At 37.0% G+C, this 20,093-nt stretch overlaps 1 protein-coding gene across 3 annotated transcripts in view; it reads right to left on the bottom strand.

The window, feature by feature from the left end:
* The window catches only part of Herc6 (HECT and RLD domain containing E3 ubiquitin protein ligase family member 6), an 87,702-nt gene that overhangs the window by 23,178 nt on the left and 44,431 nt on the right, over positions 1–20,093 (bottom strand). For all 3 annotated transcript variants that reach the window (XM_063247264.1, XM_063247265.1, XM_003467509.5), the window contains 8 exons: positions 18,335–18,450; positions 17,745–17,804; positions 16,495–16,588; positions 14,016–14,205; positions 10,573–10,718; positions 9,250–9,363; positions 8,820–8,927; positions 4,984–5,136 (listed from right to left, as the gene is read on the bottom strand). In XM_063247264.1, the coding sequence (XP_063103334.1) occupies positions 4,984–5,136; positions 8,820–8,927; positions 9,250–9,363; positions 10,573–10,718; positions 14,016–14,205; positions 16,495–16,588; positions 17,745–17,804; positions 18,335–18,450 (981 nt within the window). The remainder of the gene's footprint in view (positions 1–4,983; positions 5,137–8,819; positions 8,928–9,249; positions 9,364–10,572; positions 10,719–14,015; positions 14,206–16,494; positions 16,589–17,744; positions 17,805–18,334; positions 18,451–20,093) is intronic.

Raw genomic sequence — 20,093 nt, 5'->3', positions numbered from 1 at the left:
ACTGCAGAATTCTACAAGAAATACAAAGAGGACCTAATGCCAACACTCCTCAAACTCTTCAATGAAATTGAAAGGGAAGCAATCCTTCCCAAGTCATTCCTGGAAGCAAATATTACTCTAGTACCAAAACCTGAGAAAGACCCAACTGAAAAAGAGAACTATAGACCAATCTCCCTAATGAACACAGATGCAAAGATCCTCAATAAAATATTGGCAATAGGATGCAGCAGCAAGTCCTCAAGAAGATTATACACCATGACCAAGTGGGATTCATCCCAGGTATGCAGGGATGGTTCAATATATGTAAATCAATAAATGTAATCCACCATATCAATAGAGTCAAAAGTAAGAACCACATGATCATTTCTGTAGATGCAGAAAAAGCTTTTGATAAGGTACAACATTGATTTATGATAAGAACCTTGCAGAAAATTGGAATAGATGGTCTTTATCTCAACATAATAAAGGCCATCTGTGACAAACCAACAGCCAGTATCATACTAAATGGCCAAAAATTGAAGGCCTTTAGGCCTTGTCAGGCACAAGACAAGGATATCCCCTGTCACTGCTCCTATTTAATATAGTACTGGATATACTAGCCAGAGCAATTAGACATGAAAGAAAAATAAAAGGCACAAAGATAGGAAAAGAAGAAGTTAAATTATCATCATCTGCAGATGATATGATACTCTACATAGAAGATCCCCAAAACTCCATTGAAAGACTCCTAGATATAATAAATAAATTCAGCAATGTGGCTGGATACAAAATCAATACACAAAAATCAATAGCATTCTTATACACTAACAACAAAATCACAGAGAGAGAAATAAGAGAAGACACATCCTTCACACTAGCAACCAAGAAAATGAAATATTTAGGAATTATTCTCACGAAAGATGTGAAAGACCTATACAGAGAAAATTATAATACACTGAAAAAAGAAATTGAAGATGATCTCAGAAAATGGAAAGACATCCCTTGCTCATGCATAGGAAGAACAAACATTGTGAAAATGGCCATTCTCCCAAAACTGTTACACAGATTCAATGTAATCCTGATAAAAATACTATCAACATACCTCATAGATCTTGAGAAATCAATCCTAAAATTCATCTGGAGTGAGAAGAGACCTAGAATAGCAAGGACAGTTCTAAGCAATAAAGGCAAGGCAGGAGGCATCACAATCCCTGACTTAAAGTTATACTACAAAGCAACTGTAGTAAAATCAACATGGTACTGGAATCAAACAGAGCCGAAGACCAATGGAATAGATTAGAAGATACAATCACAACTACAAACACACTCAACCACCTTATCTTTGATAAAAGGGCCAAACATGTTCACTGGAAGAATGACAGTCTCTTTAATAAATGGTGTTGGAAAAACTGGCTCTCTATATGCCGAAAACTAAAACTAGACCCATGCCTGTCACCATATACTAAAATAAAATCTAAATGGATCAAAGATCTAAATATTAAAACAGAAACACTAAATCTATTGGAAGACAAATTGGATAAAAAACCTTGAAGACATAGGGGTAGGTAGAGAATTCATGAACAAGACTCAACCACACGGGAAATACTTCCCAGAGTCAATAACTGGGATTACATCTTATTAAAAAGTTTCTGCACATCAAAAGAAATCTCTAACATAGTGAAAAGAAAACCCACAAACTGGGAAAAAATCCTAGTGAACTGCCTCTCAGACAAAGGACTTCTGTCTAAAACATACAAAGAATTAAAAAAAATCAGAGCCCCAAAATTCAAAGACCCCATCCAAAAATGGGCATCTGAGATGAATAAAAAATTTTCAGATGAAGAAATACAAATGGCAAATAAATATATAAAAAATGTTCAGCATCACTAGTCATTAGAGAAATGCAAATTAAAACCACACTGAGATTTCATCTCACTCCTGAAAGAATGGCCAGGATCAAGAAAACCACCAACAACAAATGCTGGAGAGGCTGTGGGGAAAAAGGAACTCTCCTGCATTGTTGGTGGGAATGTAGACTGGTGCAACCATTGTGGAGGTCAGTCTGGAGGTTTCTCAGAAAGCTGGGACTGGAAGAACCATTTGACCTAGCTATTCCACTTCTAGGTATATTCCCAGAAGAACTGAAAGCATCATACCACAGTGATATATGTGCACCCGTGTTTATAGCAGCACAATTTGTAATAGCCAGATCTTGGAAACAACCTAAGTGCCCATCAACTGAGGAATGGATAAAAAAGTCGTGGTATTTTTATACAATGGAGTACTACTCAGCTATAAAGAATGATCACATTGAGATACTGATAAAAAATGGACGCAGCTCGAGACCGTACTCATAAGTGAAATAATTCAAACTCACATGTATAAATACCGAATAGTTTCCCTAGTGTAAGAAACGATAAGAATACATGAAAGTACGTGGTAATCATGATTCCCAGTCACACTGGTTTGAAGCCATATAATGTTTTCACTCATTAATTGGAATGGTTTTAATCTGGATTGTTTTATTTTATTGTCTGTGATACTACAAATAACTTTTTTGAAGAAAATACGAGCATAATAGCTAGCGCTGATTTAATATCATCCTGTTTTGAAGCCCCATCAAGTTGTTGTTCATTTGTTTCCATTGGTTCTAACATGTTAATATATATTTTGCAATAGTATAAGCAAATTTTTATAGACAAAGAGATAATATAGAAATTGATGTTCGGTTTCTGCTAGCTGGTTCTAAATACCCTGCAATAATTTCATTCTCTTGAATGGCTTCACACTGTCTTGATAAGTTTGATGCTATAGTATACGAAATTAGACTCAAATATTTCAAGGAAAGAGTCACTATGGTAACTACTATTAATGTCAAGCTATCTGGGGGTGAAACACAATGATGGTTAAATTTTTCGGTTCTGATGGGTATTGTCCTATTGATATGTTCTTTTTTTATCTCAGTCTCCCCCCCTTTTTCTTTCCTTTTTTAAAAAATTAATTTATTTCTTAGTATCTTTTAACTAAGGGAAAACTAAATTAAAAATAGTGCGATAGATTATAGTAACTTTTTTGTTTCCTTATTAACCTGATTTGAACCCCTGTATTGTTCTCCACATCTTGTTCTGATTGATTTTATTATATTCTGTTTTCCTTAATAGTATCAAGTTTGAGGGTATAGGCAACCATTTGGAAGGCAACTAGATATTGTATGATGCCTATTATTGTTTGACTATTATCTTCTTTGGAATCCTGTAAGTTCTCCAATGTGGGTTTTATTGGTCTTCTGTACAGTTTTGTTCAATTCTTTTATACCAGCTGATATAGGCCACTCTTTTTAGGATAACAAGAGGCATAATGGTAACCATTGTTGATAACCTAGTAATCCTTTTTTTTTTTTCATTATATACTATGTCCATCCTCCTGATCTAACTGACTCTGTTTTGCTTTGTCACATTGGGTTTTTCTTTGGTCCATCTTGTTTTGTTTTTTGGCTTTTTTAAAAAAATCTTTTTTCTTTTCCTCTTCAAAGAAACAATTATAAAAACTGTGGGAGTAGTGGAAACTAAAATGTGTGATTGTTAGCGTAAAAAAGAGAGGAAGGAAAGTGATCTAAAGGATGTAACTGCAAGTATATTTAAATGTGTAGGTTAGAGAACCATATTGCTGAGTTTTTCTTGGATCATTGAACAGAACTGAATGCAATCTCACTGTATTAATGTCCACTTTGTATGCTTTAATTTTGTAATCTGGAAAATTGTTTCTAACATGACAATATGTGATCTTATTAACTGTTGAATTCTTACTGTATACTTTTTCTCTTGAAATTCTGTATTACTTCTAGCCTTTTACTGTTTTGCTTCATTTAGTTTTGTTTTTCTCTTTAAATAAAAAAAATAGTTTCTTTGTTTCCCACTGGAATCCCATGTTGGGAGCTATCTGTCTCCTATTTGAGTCTCACCCTTCAGGTTCTGGTCTCCTTTCTTAGAGATCAACATTCACCCTCATGCCTGACATCAGGAAAATCTACTTTCTTCTGTCAGATCCAAGCCTTACCCACAGTGTTAGGGATAATACTATAACCACGATAGGGCAAATATTCTGAGATACCACATAATAAACATCCTACACTGTAGGGAGCGGCTCAGAATAGGTGTCGCTGTCCTACCCCTCCCACCTGAGGCCATTTTGTGTGTCAGCCTACATTTCCCATGATCCTCCCCTTGCCTACAGTGCTCATGACGTGAGTGCCTTCCCGCTTCAGCCTACATCTCCCATAATCCCCCCTTGTTGACATCACGTCCGCTTACCTATGTGCCTACATATGACTTCCTGTTAGTCTGGTAGGCCCACAGCATATGAGAATATCCAAGCTGGCCCATCCTGTAAGGCCACGTCCCCTTTGACTCTATATAAGCCATGTACACTTCCTGAATAAACGAGACTCTATTGGAATCTCATCCTGTCACTGTCTCTCTTTTCTCTTGCCCAACCCCCCATCTCTGTCCCCTCTGCAGGAGAGGCCTACGGAGATCCGCGGGCCAGATCACTACACACACACACACACACACACACACACACACACACACACACACAGGATTAAATGAAGGATACCTAGGAATGAAACCCATACAGTAGAAGATCTTAAACTCAAAGAAGAACCAAAATATAGGACCATTGCCCCTGTTGACTGTATGAGTAGCTCCAATTCTTCACCACTCCTTAATGTATGAGTTTTACATGTGATCTTTGCAGTTCTTCTTCTTGATGTTTTTTAGTATATTTCCAGACTCTGACCTGAGCCTTTTTTGACTAAAAAAAAAAATCTATTCAGTCATTTAATTTCTATCCTGCACCTCTTGCAAGAGTGAGAAGAACATGCTTGCTGGTCATAGCAGAAAGATAAAAGATACACAAAGCAAAATCTAACTGCCCTGGCCACGTTGAGCATAACATCAACCTCTGAGAATCAGTAAAAATATTCAGTGACATTTTTTACTGTACCACTAAGGTTTTCGAAAGGTCGGCGTCTTCAACTTGGGCTAACTGGCGTAAGGCATCTTCTACCAGGTGACTTCGCCTGATTCTCAGTATTAATCTAGGTGATTCAACTTTTCCTTCCTCCCTTCCACGTTGGTATACCTTTTCTTCTGTCCTCTGTAGAAAGAAGTATATTGGTTGGCTTCTCATTTTGACTAGCAAGAATCCTAGAGATAGTTTAATGTTTCTCATAAAACATCCTTTGCAAAACATACATTTTATCACTACTGCCATTACTTGGTATACTTTCACTGTCATTAAGAAAAAGAACTATTTATCCACATGATGGTAGATAAAACAAATGTAGCATCAGAAAAACTATGGCACCTAAGAGTCATGTACAAGAAATTAGTCATCCCGCATGAATGGGGACACATAGTAATTGAAAACATCTCAGATCATACATTGTGGAATGGGATCCTGAAAGGCAACCCTGATACCCAGTGTGTTGAAACAGTGTGAACCTCATGAGCAATGGGCACTTCCAGGGCTCAGGAATAATGTTAGTGTAGGACAAAGATGGGAGAAGATAGACTCAAGGAGACTGATTCCTCTCCTAACTAAGGTGCATTAACCCAGAGGGCAGTCTGCTCTACAAGCACTAGAAACATGGCCCAGGTGGCCCCATTTTATATCTAGCATTGCTCCAGTTACTCTGCTTACTGTTTAGCTTTTTTGGGTACTCAGCATTGCATCACCACTTCAGTCCCTGACTTTGTCTCTGCTGAACTCTAGGTTAGACATTTAGAGATGGACTTGTCTACCTTACTCCAAACTTCTCTAGGGCTTCTTCATATCACAAGAACAATAAAAACGCATTTAGGACTGATGAACCAATGTCGTTCTCTTGGTGAGAACGTGCTATAATTGTGACAGCAAGGCCGGTGGCTATCAGATTCCTCTTTTAAGTTCGTAGTTTGGGTGTGTTTACCCATGTTAACGCTCTTCAAGGTTCCCAGACAAGGGTATATGGGGCTCTGGGCTTGGGAACCCCCCTTCTAGATTTCTGTCACCACTATATACTCTACTCTGAGAAATTTACTCATGATGTCACTACCTTTTCCTATGTTTTCTTTGAAATGATCCTTTCTGAAGTAGGTTGTTAGCTTGTTAGGAAATGGGGCAAGTACAGTCTCTGGTCCTCTCTGGTTGTGGGTCATCTCCTGTGTCTAAGAATCTGCAACTCTGGGTTGCAGACTGTAGAGCAATGCATTCCATGTCCATAACAGACAATGGCCGGCACTGCTCTCTGCTGACTCGGGCAGAGAGAAACATTATACTGCCACTCACCTACTGCAGAGCCAGATCAAACACCTCCGTCTTATCTTTCTCCCAGCTTCTCTATTCCTGTTCTTTATGCATTTGTTTTGACTTTGTCTTCCTCCACATTTGAATTAGTACTCAGATTTGGAGGTTACATCTTAAGACTATAATCATGTCTCTGGAGAATGCGACTATGAAATGTGCTGTCCAGCTCTGCCCATGGGAACTACAACCAGGAGTTTCCTCTTCTAGTTCTTCATTGTGTGTAACCTGCCTGGTCCAGTGTCCACTCAACCCCCCTAAGGGTGACAGACCAAATAGATCACACATTGCTGAAGATGAATACATTACAAAATGACATATTTGGTAGTGCAAATTGAAAGGAAAGTTAGATTTGAGAAGGAAAGACAATCTACATTTTTCCTTTCCCAGGCACACTCGGAAAATAAAAATCGAAATGACCTGGATGAACTTACTTATAAATACACTAATAACAGACTGTAATAACAGTATGTAGAGGAAGAGTCTTTCTCTACTGAATTCAGTAGGAGTCAGAAGGAAGTACTTTGTGTCTGAATTATTGTAAATAAACCTAGGAATTATGGACTTATGCAATGTTTCACATGTGAAAATGTTGTGTAAGCCATCATCTAATTAATATAGAAAGGAAATATTGTATAACTGAAACAGCTTCTTTTACGGACATAGTGTCCTGGACTTCTCCATGTTCCATCCACGTGGCCAGGATATTTTGAATTCCTAGTTTGTGATGGGTACAACCTTGGATTCCTATGAGTATTAAAGTATAAACATCATGGATAAATGGATATAAACGTGCTTTTAGGTGTCACCTAGAAGATAAACCCCAGAAATCAACCAAATCTTTGAAAATCTTTAACATAATGTCTGGCAGAGGAGCATTAAATATATGTGAGAACAGAGGCTCATAATGAAAAAGAAACAAAATATATGTGCTATGTGGAAATAGTATAGCTACTGAAAAGCAGCAGAAGGGGGAATGTACATTAATATCAGAATAAACTCAGTGACAGGCTCAAGTATTAACTGGGAACAAAAGAATAACAACTGGGTTTACAAAGCTCCAAGAAGCTTAAATAGAGAAAAATCCAAACAGCGACACTAAGAATACATTATTGTAGTAACTGAGAGTACTGTAGACAGAGCAAGAGAGAGAAAGGACAATTTATTGGACAGTTTCAGCATTTTTCAGAATAGGAAAACAAAAGTTATTATCTGAAGAAAGTGAGGACCAGGATATGAAATAATGGTAAACACAAATTAAAATTAAAGTGAAACAGCTAATTCATTAAATTAGGAAAGATAATACACTTTCGTAAAGATAGCATTGAATGAGGCATTTCATACACAGCTTGTAGAAACTTAAATTGGTATAAAGTTTATATAATTTGGCAACATTTAATAATTAAAGGAAAAGGATTAAATATTATCTTCCTTGGGAATGATGTTTAAGCGTTTTATGGTAAGGAAATATCCCTGACTGAGGGAAAGTCCTTTATAGAATTCCAGTTAGTGACTAGAAGAAATTATGAGATTAGAAGTATCATCTTATTGCAAACCTTGTTTGATTTTTTTTTTTTTTGAGACAGGGTGTCACTATGTAATTCAGGCTGGCCTCAAACGCTATGTGTAGTCCAGGTTAGTCTCAAACTCACCATGATTCTCCGGCCTCAGCTTCCCAAATGCTGGGATTACATGTGTGCGTCATCATGGCAATTCTAATATTTTTTTTGTTTTTCATATGGCAAACTTTAACAAAAATAGTCATTAAATATTTTTATATCCCTATAAAATGTGAAAGGATTGATGGGAAATATCAAATTGGAATAATCACGTAGTAATCTCCTGAATCCACTGAGGAATCTCAGCACGTACAAGAATAAGACAATCAGAAATAATGCACTGCAGTATGGAAAATGAGAAAGTATTAGGCCTGGGACTTGCTAAAAACTGTAACAGCTATGAAAACAAAAGTGACAGATGAAGGAAGTGTGACCAAATGTTGGTAACTGCTGAACTCTGAGGAGGAGGCTCATTATACCAGTACCTTATTTTATATATGTTTCAAAATTTATATAACAAAAAGTGTAGATCACCTGCTGTGGACTGAGGGTGTCTGTCATGTTTATGACCTGGAAGCTTGGTCCCAGTGCGGTGATGGTGAGAGGTGGCAGGACCTTTTAGAGGTGGGCACTGGTGGGAGGTGATTAGCTCATGGACACCGCCCTCAGCAGAGGTCAACGCTGGTATCACAGAATGAATTAGATCTTGTGACATCAGGGTGTTGATAAAGCTAGGTTGACCACAGTTGGTCCTTTCAGCAAATGGTTAGTTCCCTGTCTACCATGCTGTAATTCAACAAGAGAGAGTGGCCTTGCCAGGATGCCTGGGTCATGTTCTTAGATCTATAAACTGTGAGTTAAACCTGTTTTTTTCTTTATAAAGTATCCAGCTGTGAGCATGTTGTGATAGCAGTCAAATTAATATAGCATACATACCTGCATTTTTACAATTGAATCAGCATGTAATAATTTAATTTTGGATTCCAAGTTAAAGATAAATGGGAAATCACTGAAAACAAAATGGTTGCTGATATATGCAGGTACCTAAAATATAAACACAAAAAATAATTTTGCAATGAAGAGGAAAAAACTCCATTCTTTTACTTTATTATCTTAAATTATTTCCTCCTATGGTTTTTGGAATTTGCTTTTAGGGATCCAAATAACTTTAAAAAATTGTTCCAAGAAAATATGTTTTATTTTTGAGTAAGGGATATGTTAAGTTTTAATGATTATCTAATTTAGCAAATTGGCATTGCAATGAGGAAACTTTCAAGTCTTAATTTATCAAAGGGACATCCACGCAGCCATCAGTGTGCCCTGCTCGAAGGTGTGAACCCTTTGGTAAAGGGCGTGTTATGCTTACCAGTTTGTTCTCCCGCATGAAAAGTCTTTCTCTCTCTTCGGTAAAGCAGAAGATGTCAGACAGTTCATTTATGTTGAAAGTACTTTCTGGTAACTGACAGGTAGCTTTGTTTACCTTAGAAAGAATATGACCGGGGTTTATATTTCCTGTTAATAATTAACTAATTAATGAAATACAGTTATAGGTATGTACCAAATACCAATTTTTCAGTGATGAAGTACAGTTCTATAAAATATCTATTTCCTGACCTATAATTTCTCCAATATTAATAAAGAAATATAGGCTAAATATAAATTGTCATTGGTGAGATTAGGAAACTAATTTCTAGAGTTTATGGAAGTTGTTTATGGGTCTTAAAAATAAAAAGCACCATAAAAATCCAAAATATATTTAGCAAATTCAGCACCTTTTTCATGAATTAAAAAAGGTGAATTTGGCACATGGTTTTGTCATGCATGGGTTAAAACAAGGTAAAAATCATCATGGGTGGCTTTTCAATGTCAGAGCCATCATGGGAGTAGAACTCTCAAAGAGGAGTCTGTGCCCAGCAGGAGAGGTAAACACAGGTCACACAACAGGTCACAGTAGCTGTGCAAAGTCTGCAGTGACTGGAAAAACCACTTCACAGTGGCCCAGAGCAAATCCCTGGAAAGCAGAGGCTGACAGCCTCTGAGATGTGACCTCAGTGACCCAGTAGGCCTCTGAGACCTGTCGCTAATGACTTTGAGAGTAAACACGTTGCTCCTTCCCTGGACAAAAAATTTTAAGTTGTTCTGATACCATGCCTTGTATGTAGTTAGAGAGAAAGAAATTCTAAAAGCCCACTTTGCCCAGGAGAAATGAAAATATCTGTATAGTAAGAAACTTGTACACCAGTGTAAATGGATTAACTTCGCAAACATTGTATAGGAGAAAGAAACTAGACAGAAAAGACCACATGGCATGTGATTCCATTCACAGTGAATGCTCAAACTAGTAGAAACAAAAAGTAGGTTAGTGATTTCCTAGGGCTGGGATAGGAAGGGGACCCTGAAGTTGAGGAGGCACTAGAAATTGACTGCTAATAGAGGTAGAACTTGTTTCTATGTCCATTCTAAAACGACAATGGTGTAGACTGTATGACTTTGTGGATATTCATCCTGGAGCAAATCTATAATAAGTAGGGCCAGGGATGTAGCTCAGTAGGAAGGCCCTGTGTTCAATTCTGAACCGGGAAAAAAAGAAAAAAAGAAAAAGAAAAGAGAAAAACAACTCCAAATGGCTGAGATCTAAGGGACTGTGACTTAATAAGCTGAAGTATACATTCTTCAGATGAAGCTTTACCTTATGTACTTCTTTCATCATTTGTAGCAGTGTGTTGAAATTATCGGCACTTGCATAGTTTACAGATAGTTCAGAGAGGATGGCTGTCTTAAGCATCTGGACCAATGTGTTCAGAGAAGATGCATCCAAAGATTTCCAGCACTTTCCTGAGGGCATAAAATCAACCATGATAAATATGGCCCTCTTCTCAACCCCCAAGTCCCACAGTTTTAACCAGCTTCTTTATTCTAAGAAACAGATTAGGTTTTCCATTTCTGACGACATACTCCATAACCCATAATTCTATCATCCTGAACAACACTTATTACCTACAGATGTAGGGAAAAGATTTTTTCTCTGATTAAGTATCATTAGGACTAAAAGCTCAAATTCATGATTTGAAGAAATTTGTTGATGGTTCATATTTATGCTTAATTTACTGACTTCATAATTTTAAAACTGAAAAATTTAGAAAACAGACCCAGCTGAATACATATGCACATGCAAAATATTTTCAAGGACATGTTTCATCTTAAAATTAAACTATTATGTATGTTTTCAGATTTTATGAACAATGGTTATAAAGGGACACAGATTTTTAAAAAATAGTCAATAATATTCTAATGTTACTAAGATTACAACCTGAAATTTGGTACTTTTAGAAGATAATGCTCAGAAAATAACCTTATCAAATGTTAAAATGAATTACCATGCTAATGTAACTAAAACAGCATTAACCAGATACATGTAAAGCAGCTCAATATAGCAGAGTAGAGATTGTGTAAAGGGACCCAATTACACCTGAGTATAGGGTAAAACTGGTACTGCACATTAGTAAGTTAAAGCAGATCACTTAATACATGTGTATGGACAATGGAAACTGGTATATAAAACATAACATGTAACCAAGGTAAACTCTACTTGGTTCAAAGATTTAAACACAAAAATGAACTAATCAAAATTACAGTGGGGTGGAATGAAATTCTGTCATATGTGACAACATGGGTGGGACTGGAGGGCAGCAAGTTAAGTGAAGTAAGCCAGGCACAGAAAGACACACATGGCATGTTCTCACTCCCACGAGGAAGATAAAAGATGATCTCAGAGAAGTGGTTACCAGAGCCTGGGAGGTGGGGGGCAGAGGCAGAGCTGGAGAGGATGGCTGGGTGGTGGAGAGCTGCAGCTGCATAGGAAGAATAACTTCTAATGTGTAAAGCATGACAGAAGAGCTATGGTTAACAATGACTAATTAAATATTTCACAATAGCTAGCAGAGAGGACTTCGGCATATTCTGAATACAAAGAAATGATAAATGACTGAGATGATATATAAGTCACTTACTCTGATCTAATCATTACGCACTGTACACATGTAGTAAAATGTTATACTGTACCTATAATTTATACAATTACCACATCAATCAAAATAAAAATAAAATATTATAGTAGGAACACAGAATTTTAATAAAATTTTCAGAGTACAGTAGACCTTTTGACGTATGACCCCCCTAAACCTAGAAACCACAAAAGAAAATATAACAATAGCAGAATCATACAAATGTTTAAAAATAATTATTTATGACAAAAATACCATAGAATAAAAATTGAAAAATAGCTTAAGGAAAAACTTACTTTTAATTCTTATTATTAATGAAGAGTTATTTGCTGTACTGGTTTAAAGCTTCTAAAATAAAAGAAGTGCACTAAAAACCAATAGAAAAGGGAGGGAACAACCAGTAGTTCACAGAACATGGTGATCAAATGAACTTGAGATATAAGAAAATACCTCATCCATAAGAAAAATTCAAATTAAAGTGATTTTTTATTAGATAGCCAAGATTAAATTCGAGGATGCTGTTGAAAAAATGGGGGTTGATATTTGTGGATGAAGTTTAAATGGGTGCATCCACTTTCAGAGTTGCCAAAATGCCCAGTTCTAGGGCTGCAGTTTATATTGACAACAACGTAAATAGTGTCCACTTCAAATTGGGTGAAACTGTGCTTCACTGACTGTGAAGGGTCATTTAGGAAAGTGTTTTAAGATAATAATGCACAATTTGGTGCTGTAATTTTGCTTCCTGGAAACTTTACTGCATGTGTAAATTTATACATGTACAAGGAAAGGCATGTTAGCACCATGACAGCTACAAGAGAGTACATGCAACTACCCACGTCACATCTCCTAAAGGGATCCTCTTCAGACAGTGCTATGGTTTGGATTTGGTTTGCCCCCTAAGAATGCCTGTGGCTTGGCCCCATTGTGGCAATGCTAAGGTCATGGATTTCATGAGGTAAGGCTCACCTGGGGACCTGCCCTGATGAGAGTTCCTGGGAGAAAACTGTTTAAAAAGCCCAAACCTGGCCCCATGCAGTGTTCTCACTTCCTGTATCAAGATCTGTCCCACATGCGCTCCTACCATTACCACTGCCACAGATTGACACAGCCAAGATGACCCTCACCAGTACCGACTTGGTGCCAGACCCACACTCATGAGTCTCCAACACTGTGATTTAAATAACTTTGCTTCATAAGAAGCCTGACTCAGGTATTTTGTTATAGTAATAACAAGCTGATTGATGGAGCCAGTAAAGAGATGAAGACAATTCTACAGTTGGGCAATGGAAGAATCTCCTTGAGAAACTGTTAAGTAGGAAGAAGCTGCAAAGGAAGAATGTGAATCGTTTTCTGCTGTCAAGAGAATCAAGACAGCCAGCTGTTGTACTGCATGACTATCATCCCAACAGTGAAGGGTGAAGGTACAGGATAGCATGTTCAAGGTCAGCCTGGGACCCATAGTGAGGTCTATGCCAGATCTTGTCTTCAAAAGTAAAATAAAAGCATAAAGAGAGAGTAATGCACAGAATATCCTTTGAAAGTTACAAAAGACACTAGAATTTGTAGCCCTGTTCTAGGAGGGGAATTGGGGTAGCTTATATTTCACTGTATGTAACCTTTATACCTTTGAGCTTCATATATTCAACATTAGCTTAAAATTACAGGAGTTTCTATAATATGGAATACAATAAAGAATAACAAAGTTTAACATTGGTTTGTATCTACTATGGTGAAAATATTTAAGTTTTCAAAACAACACAGAGAAAGTTTTAAAGTACAGATTTATGTCGGCTATATACTCTATCACACTTTGCTGTCAAACCACAGGTTTGGTGGTGTGTCTTAATTTCAGCTTTTCAGGAGGATAAGGTGAAGGAGCTCTTGAACCCATGAGTTTGAGACCAACTTGGGCAACAGAATGAGATATTATATAAAACAAACTTGAAGAGTTACACTTACTCTATATGGTAAGACTAACAGTTATAATAGATTTAGGTTAATCTTTGCAATAATTCACACACCAGGTACTCAAGCATATCCGTTTTGGAAACTTTTATCCAAAATTTCCTATAATTTCTACTTTAGATAATGATTATCAAGTATGCAGATAAAGTGATATAAAACTTACTCAGGATTTGTGAAGATTTCTCTTTCATTTTACAAACAGCCTGTGCAAATGGAATCACCAGGCTCCTCCAGTTTTTAGAATCATGCATCACAGGACATTCTGGGAGTAGGAGGAAAACTGACAGAGCTTCTTGGTGTGGAGAATGGGACGGAAGAGCTCTGAGCAGATCATCCTTCAGACATTCAGTTACCTGTGGTTGAAACAGATCAGAGGGAAAAGGCAGATTGCATTAGATGAAGAGTACCCGTGAGAAGCGAGTTATAGGAATGGGAGTTGCATTCCACCATGTTCCAACTGGAAAAATCATTTAGTTTTCTGAAAGCCATCATTCCTTGTATCCCAAATGCCCTTGAGGTAATACTTGGGGAGCCATTCTTGCCACTTTACATCAGGGTGCAGGAATGGAATGAAATCACATGTACATGAACATACTGAGTGAAGCACATTCAAAAGAAGTACAAAACCCTCCAAAAGTCATAATGTAATTGGGCACAGTGGTATGTGCCTCTCCTCCCAGCTTCTAGGAAGACTGAGGCAAGAGGACTGCCTGAGTCCATGAAGTCAAGATCAGTCTGGCAATATAACGGGACCACGTCTCAAAATCAGTATAAAAGCAAACCTGTGTAGGTCACATCAATGTTCTTGCTGGCAAGAGAGCTATTATCCTCTCCCACACATTCATACACATAAAATCCATTTCTTTTTGCTTTTTTCCTCATTCATCAGTCAAAAATTATCAGAGCAAAACAGGTGTACTGTTTTTTATATTTTATATTGTTTATTTCTTCCAGAAGTAAACTTGCAAAGTAGAATGCACACAAAAAACATATTAGTGGAAATGATCTCTATGGCATTCTGTATATTTGTACATGCTCTGAAAGTTCACCATATGTCAGGTGATATCATTTAAGTAATTTTATTTAATCTAACTCCTAATTACATATGTCAGGGCTTCCTAGCCCTTTTCACTTGAAAACTTTGTTTTATAGACGAGGAAGGAGAGACTGAGTTGGGAAGGGTAGACAAAGAAGTCATTCAACTAGTGCACATTTCAGTGGTGTCACTGGGACCCACATTCAGATTGGCCTGACCTAATATCTCACATGATAGAGAAAACTCCCTGTGTGATCTTCATCAGTCTCCTTCACTCCCCTCCTGGGTTCACAGGACAACGGCATTTCCCAGCCTCCCCCGAGTTGCATGGGGCCATGCCGCTGAGTCCTAGCTAAGGAGTCTGGGTGGAGGCCACAGGAAATACTTTCAGGCATGGCCCCCAAAACCTTTCATATGACCTTCCACAGACCAAGTGTAAGCAAGCCTAGGGAAAGTTTACCACCTGAGAGACTAGAAACTGGAAGAAAGGAACCAGTGAAGAAAAAAGACGTGGGCAGAGCTGCCGTCTGCATCCACCTCTTACTGGACTAGGATGAGAGAAAGAAATCTTTATTGTGTTAGGCCACTAGAGATGGGAGTTATTACAGTGGCTACCATTATTAAGTCCATCTAGTACAGGTATACTCCTAACTGTAAGGTTTGCTTATACATGTTATAAGGCCTAAATAAGATGACACACACAGTAATACACTGTGAAGTGCTACCTATTACTTTTACTACACTCATGGTCTTAAAATTTGTGTTTTACATGCCTAAGAGCACACCATATCTGTGGATTTCTAATAAGTGTTATGTGGGAAAACAGCAACACAAAGTGAGTAACTCCTAGAATTATAGGCTCAAAAAATTAATTTCTTTTACAATGTGTCATGAGAGAATGTGTGACTTACTAATACGCATCACAACTCTATACCAGGTGGGACGTTCCAAAAGTAATTTCATACAGAGCCCTTTTCTCTGTCTCAATGTAATAGCATACCGGCCCTCACAGGTGATTAGGTCACAAGGTAGAGTCCTCATAGCTGGTATTAATTCCCTTATAAATGAAATACAGGAGAGACCACTAACTCCTTCCACTATGTGAGGACAGAGAAAATACAATTAGTAATCAAAAAGTTGGCTCTCCTCCAACTCCACTTATGCTGGCCCCTTTGATTTTCCAGCTTCAGAACTATGACAGTAAATTTCCTTTTTCGTTGCATTTCTTTATTTTGTTTTGAAAGAGTATCTTGCTCTCTTGGCCAGGCTGCTCTTGAACTCCTGAGCTCAAGAGTTCTAGTCACCTCAGCTTCCTAGGTAACAGCCATCTGAGGCATTCACCCTGTACCTCGCTAATTTCTATTATTTTTATAATGGAACTCCATTATAGAATTCTGCTATAGTGGTCCCACAGCACTAGGACAGGCTGGTTCTCTGTCTGTTGTTAATTCAACTCCCTCCCTCTTGTAATGAACACTACCCCCCACACTATGACTCCAACCATAGTTCTCTCCCACCCAGCTCCCCACAAAACTCAACTGCAGTTATGTTTGTTTCCATAAAGAAATGCTACTGTTCGAATTCTCAAGTAAGTATTGACTATTACCATGGAAGAAATCCATTCCTTTTCCATTAACTTTTTGAAGGTGTCTCTTGCCATCTGTAAATCCACATCAATGGAAATGGTTTCTTTGGTTTCTCTTTGAATACAAGAAATGTAAAAGGCCACATAAACATTTATAAAATTCATGTGTCATTATTTTAACTTATTGTATATAAGCCACAGACAAGAGAAAAGCATACAAGTTTTATTAAAATTGCTTGTACATGGGGATTTTTACCAGAGTGAAGTCTGAAGCATAATGCTTTTATACTTTTTATACAAAACAATCTGTGGTGAAATAGCAGGACAAATGGATCTCTTGAGTAGAGTAGTAAATTCTACAGATGGTACCAATTACAATATGACAGTGTTGGAACTAATGAAAGATAAAGGTTATCACTATGAGTTTATTTATTCAGGTTGTTTACCTGAATGCTGGTTCACTCAATGGCATTTGGTGTTTAATGATATTTTTTCATTTTTGGCATGGAAGGACACGTTTTCCCCAAAACCTCTTTATGGTTTGCTGCATGTAAGAAAGACTGGCCTAATGGCCTTTGGTGAAATTACAGTTCCTTGGTTGGGTTTGATTTGGAATGATCAATATTCCAGTTCTGTATATTTTGAGCTGACATACCCTCAACACCTTCTAACATGCAATAAGCTTTAGGTTACGGCCAGAGTGAGGAAGAAGAAGCATATCCTGTCTGGGAGAATTTCTCCCTTCAGGTATGGAAGGAACAAATGTAGGAGAAGGATGGAAGGAGGAGCAGGGGTAGTGTCCAGATTTTTTTTTTTTTTTTGCCTCTGGTTGGGATAAGTATAGGTCTATAGGGTTACTTTAGGGATTCTAGAGATTACCTCATGATCAGGAAGTCACAGCACTGAGCCCTTCTGGGTTCTCTAGTTCCCAGATGAGGTCACTGGGACCCAACACATTCTAGCTCTTTAAGGTGACAGAGAATGTTGCTGAGTAAAGAATCAGTGAGCTATGTAGGGACAAAGATTATGGCTTAAGAAAGCACAACCTAGTGGTATGAAGGAGATAAGCAATGTTAGTGAAGAGTTAAAATTTGTAATGGTCCAGTAGAACATTACACAGTAAAATGAAGGAATTCTGTAACAACCTATGGAGTTCCACATGCTGAACTCTACACATTGATAACAAAACTAACATATTAACTGACTCTAAATTTTTCATTTTAATTATTTCCTAGTGTTTTAAATGAAAGTAAGTCTCATGGAAATATTACCTCTTCTTCAAAAAGCTTGCAGTCAGACAGGCAGGAGATGAAAATATCATTCTAATTTCACTGCAAAAGTAATAAAAAGGGTTAAATCACAACCTACTGTAAAGCAAGATTCCTTTTATCTTATGTGAACCAATGCCAAGTAATCATTATTAATGAAAATATTTAAAGAATCTCCCAAATTGTGAATTAGTACTTTGTGTATTTTGCTACATTTCACCAAAACCCCGAATTGATTTGCTTAAGTTATTTACATTAAAGTAAAATCCATCATTCTGAAGACAAAAACTCACAGAACTCTAGAGAGTAAACTATGAAGATCTGGAGATAGATCAACTTATTGGAAGCTTTGTGAACTTGGTGGAACCATTTCTGTATCTCACTCACTGAGCAAGATGCCTGGGATATTGTACATTATCAATACATGTCGTGATTACATTAATGACAAATGAATGCATAATGAATGACTAGTTCCATAACAGGTGGTGGAAGAGAACAATGATCAAAATGCAAATGGCTTCACAACAAAGCCAGCTAGGATAGAATGACTAGTGCTTCAGAAACATAAAAAAGGCTTATAATTTAGCAGTCACCTATTAGCTGCTTCCCTTTTAGCTCTTTCTATTGTTGTCCATCTTTTTGCTAGAGACTCATGAATTCGGCTTATCTCTGGCAGGTTTTTCCTGGAAATGCCTGTGGAACAAGTACCCTTCAAGGAAGAGAAAAGCAAGAATGAGCAGGAAACAAAGAGACGCGTTAAGTAACAAGCAACGCAGTGAAGTGTCTGGCAAGGCAGCAGGCAGGCCCCCCTGCTAGGCAGGCGTTCGGTAGGTGCAGCGCTGGCATCAGCCTTGCCTGGCTAGTCCATGTCTTTGCCTATTATGACTCTTACTCTCATCATTTTAAAAAAGGGAGACAGGGGCTGGGGGTTTAGCTCAGCGGCATAAGCGCCTGTCTTGCAAGCAGGCAGTCGTGAGTTCAATCCCCGGTACCGATAAAAAGGAAAAAAAGACAAAAAAAAAAAAAAAAAAAAAAAAAAAAAAAAAGGGAGACAACACAAAACAAAAATAGAGACTCAGATACTTGTCTCTGAATATTCCTTCCAGCACTGTTTACAACAGCCAAACGATGTAAGTAACCCAAGTGTCTATCAACAAATGAGTGAATCTAAAAGTGGGGCATATACATGCAAAGGAATATAGTTAGCTTTAAAAATTAATTAAGATGTGTTACATACATATGCCAACTCTTCCTGAGAAATGTAATGATTATGCATTCCAAACATGTACTAATAAAGAATAAAAACTGAAAAAATAAATGCTTCAATAAAAAGGAACGATATTCTAATATAGGGTAAAATATGGATGAACTTTGAAAGCATACAAAATGAAATAAGACATAAAAAGAAAAACATTTTATAGTTCCACTTATATGACATGTCTAGAATACTGTAGTCAAATTTATAGAAACATCCAGGCCTGGTGGCATGTTTGTCTAATTTTGTACATCAGGTGTTTTTGAACACACACCAAAACAATTATCTATAGAGGTGGTGCATCCATTTCAGAGTCTATAGGAAGCGTTTCAGCTTGCTGTCAGCATACATAAGAGATCACATGAAGTTCCCTAAGCTTTGTTGCCAGTTTTGCCAATTTAGTTGCTACAGCAATGTGAAGTTGAAGCTGCATTGGATAGGGTAACTCAACAATTAAAAGGAATTAGCATTATGCCCTAATTTTTATTGTCCCTTTAGAAAAAAAAGAATCAAATATTTAAAATATTTTAAATCTGGAATGTGAAAAAGAGTAAGGATCTTTTTATACTTAAATTAGAGAATCACAAATTGTTTAGTATTTATGCTTTCCCTTTTAACATTTATAGTAGAAATATTGAAAGCATACAGTGTATATCAACTTTGGTGTGAAATGAATGTTTTATATTAGAATTAAAAATAACTTACAGCTTACTTAACCTGGCTAGATGAGGAAAGAGAAACAAAAAAATTTGTCATATGATTTTTGTCCTTTTTTAAAAAAAATTTGATTAATTTGTGAGCACAATTCATAATAGCCCAATTATGGAAATGGTCTATATACCCATTAACAGACAACGAATAGATAAAATGAAGCATATACACATAATGGAATATTATCCATAAAGAATTCAACTCATTTCTAGAAAAATGAATGAATCCTAAGACTATAATTTTAAGTGAAATAAATCAGATACAAAAAATTAAATATAACATTGATTCTCTTCTATGAGAAACTCAAAATATAAATTAAAAACAAAGTAAAGGAGAGATGATAGGAAACAAGCTGGACTTTGGAGATAAAGGGGAGCTGTGAACAG

This window comes from Cavia porcellus, unplaced genomic scaffold (assembly GCF_034190915.1).
Source record: "Cavia porcellus strain 051 isolate PalLab524CR breed Dunkin Hartley unplaced genomic scaffold, mCavPor4.1 scaffold_4, whole genome shotgun sequence".
Lineage (NCBI taxonomy): Eukaryota > Metazoa > Chordata > Mammalia > Rodentia > Caviidae > Cavia > Cavia porcellus.
The sequence above is the reverse complement of the archived record's forward strand: the minus strand, read 5'-3'. Positions and strand labels throughout refer to the sequence as shown.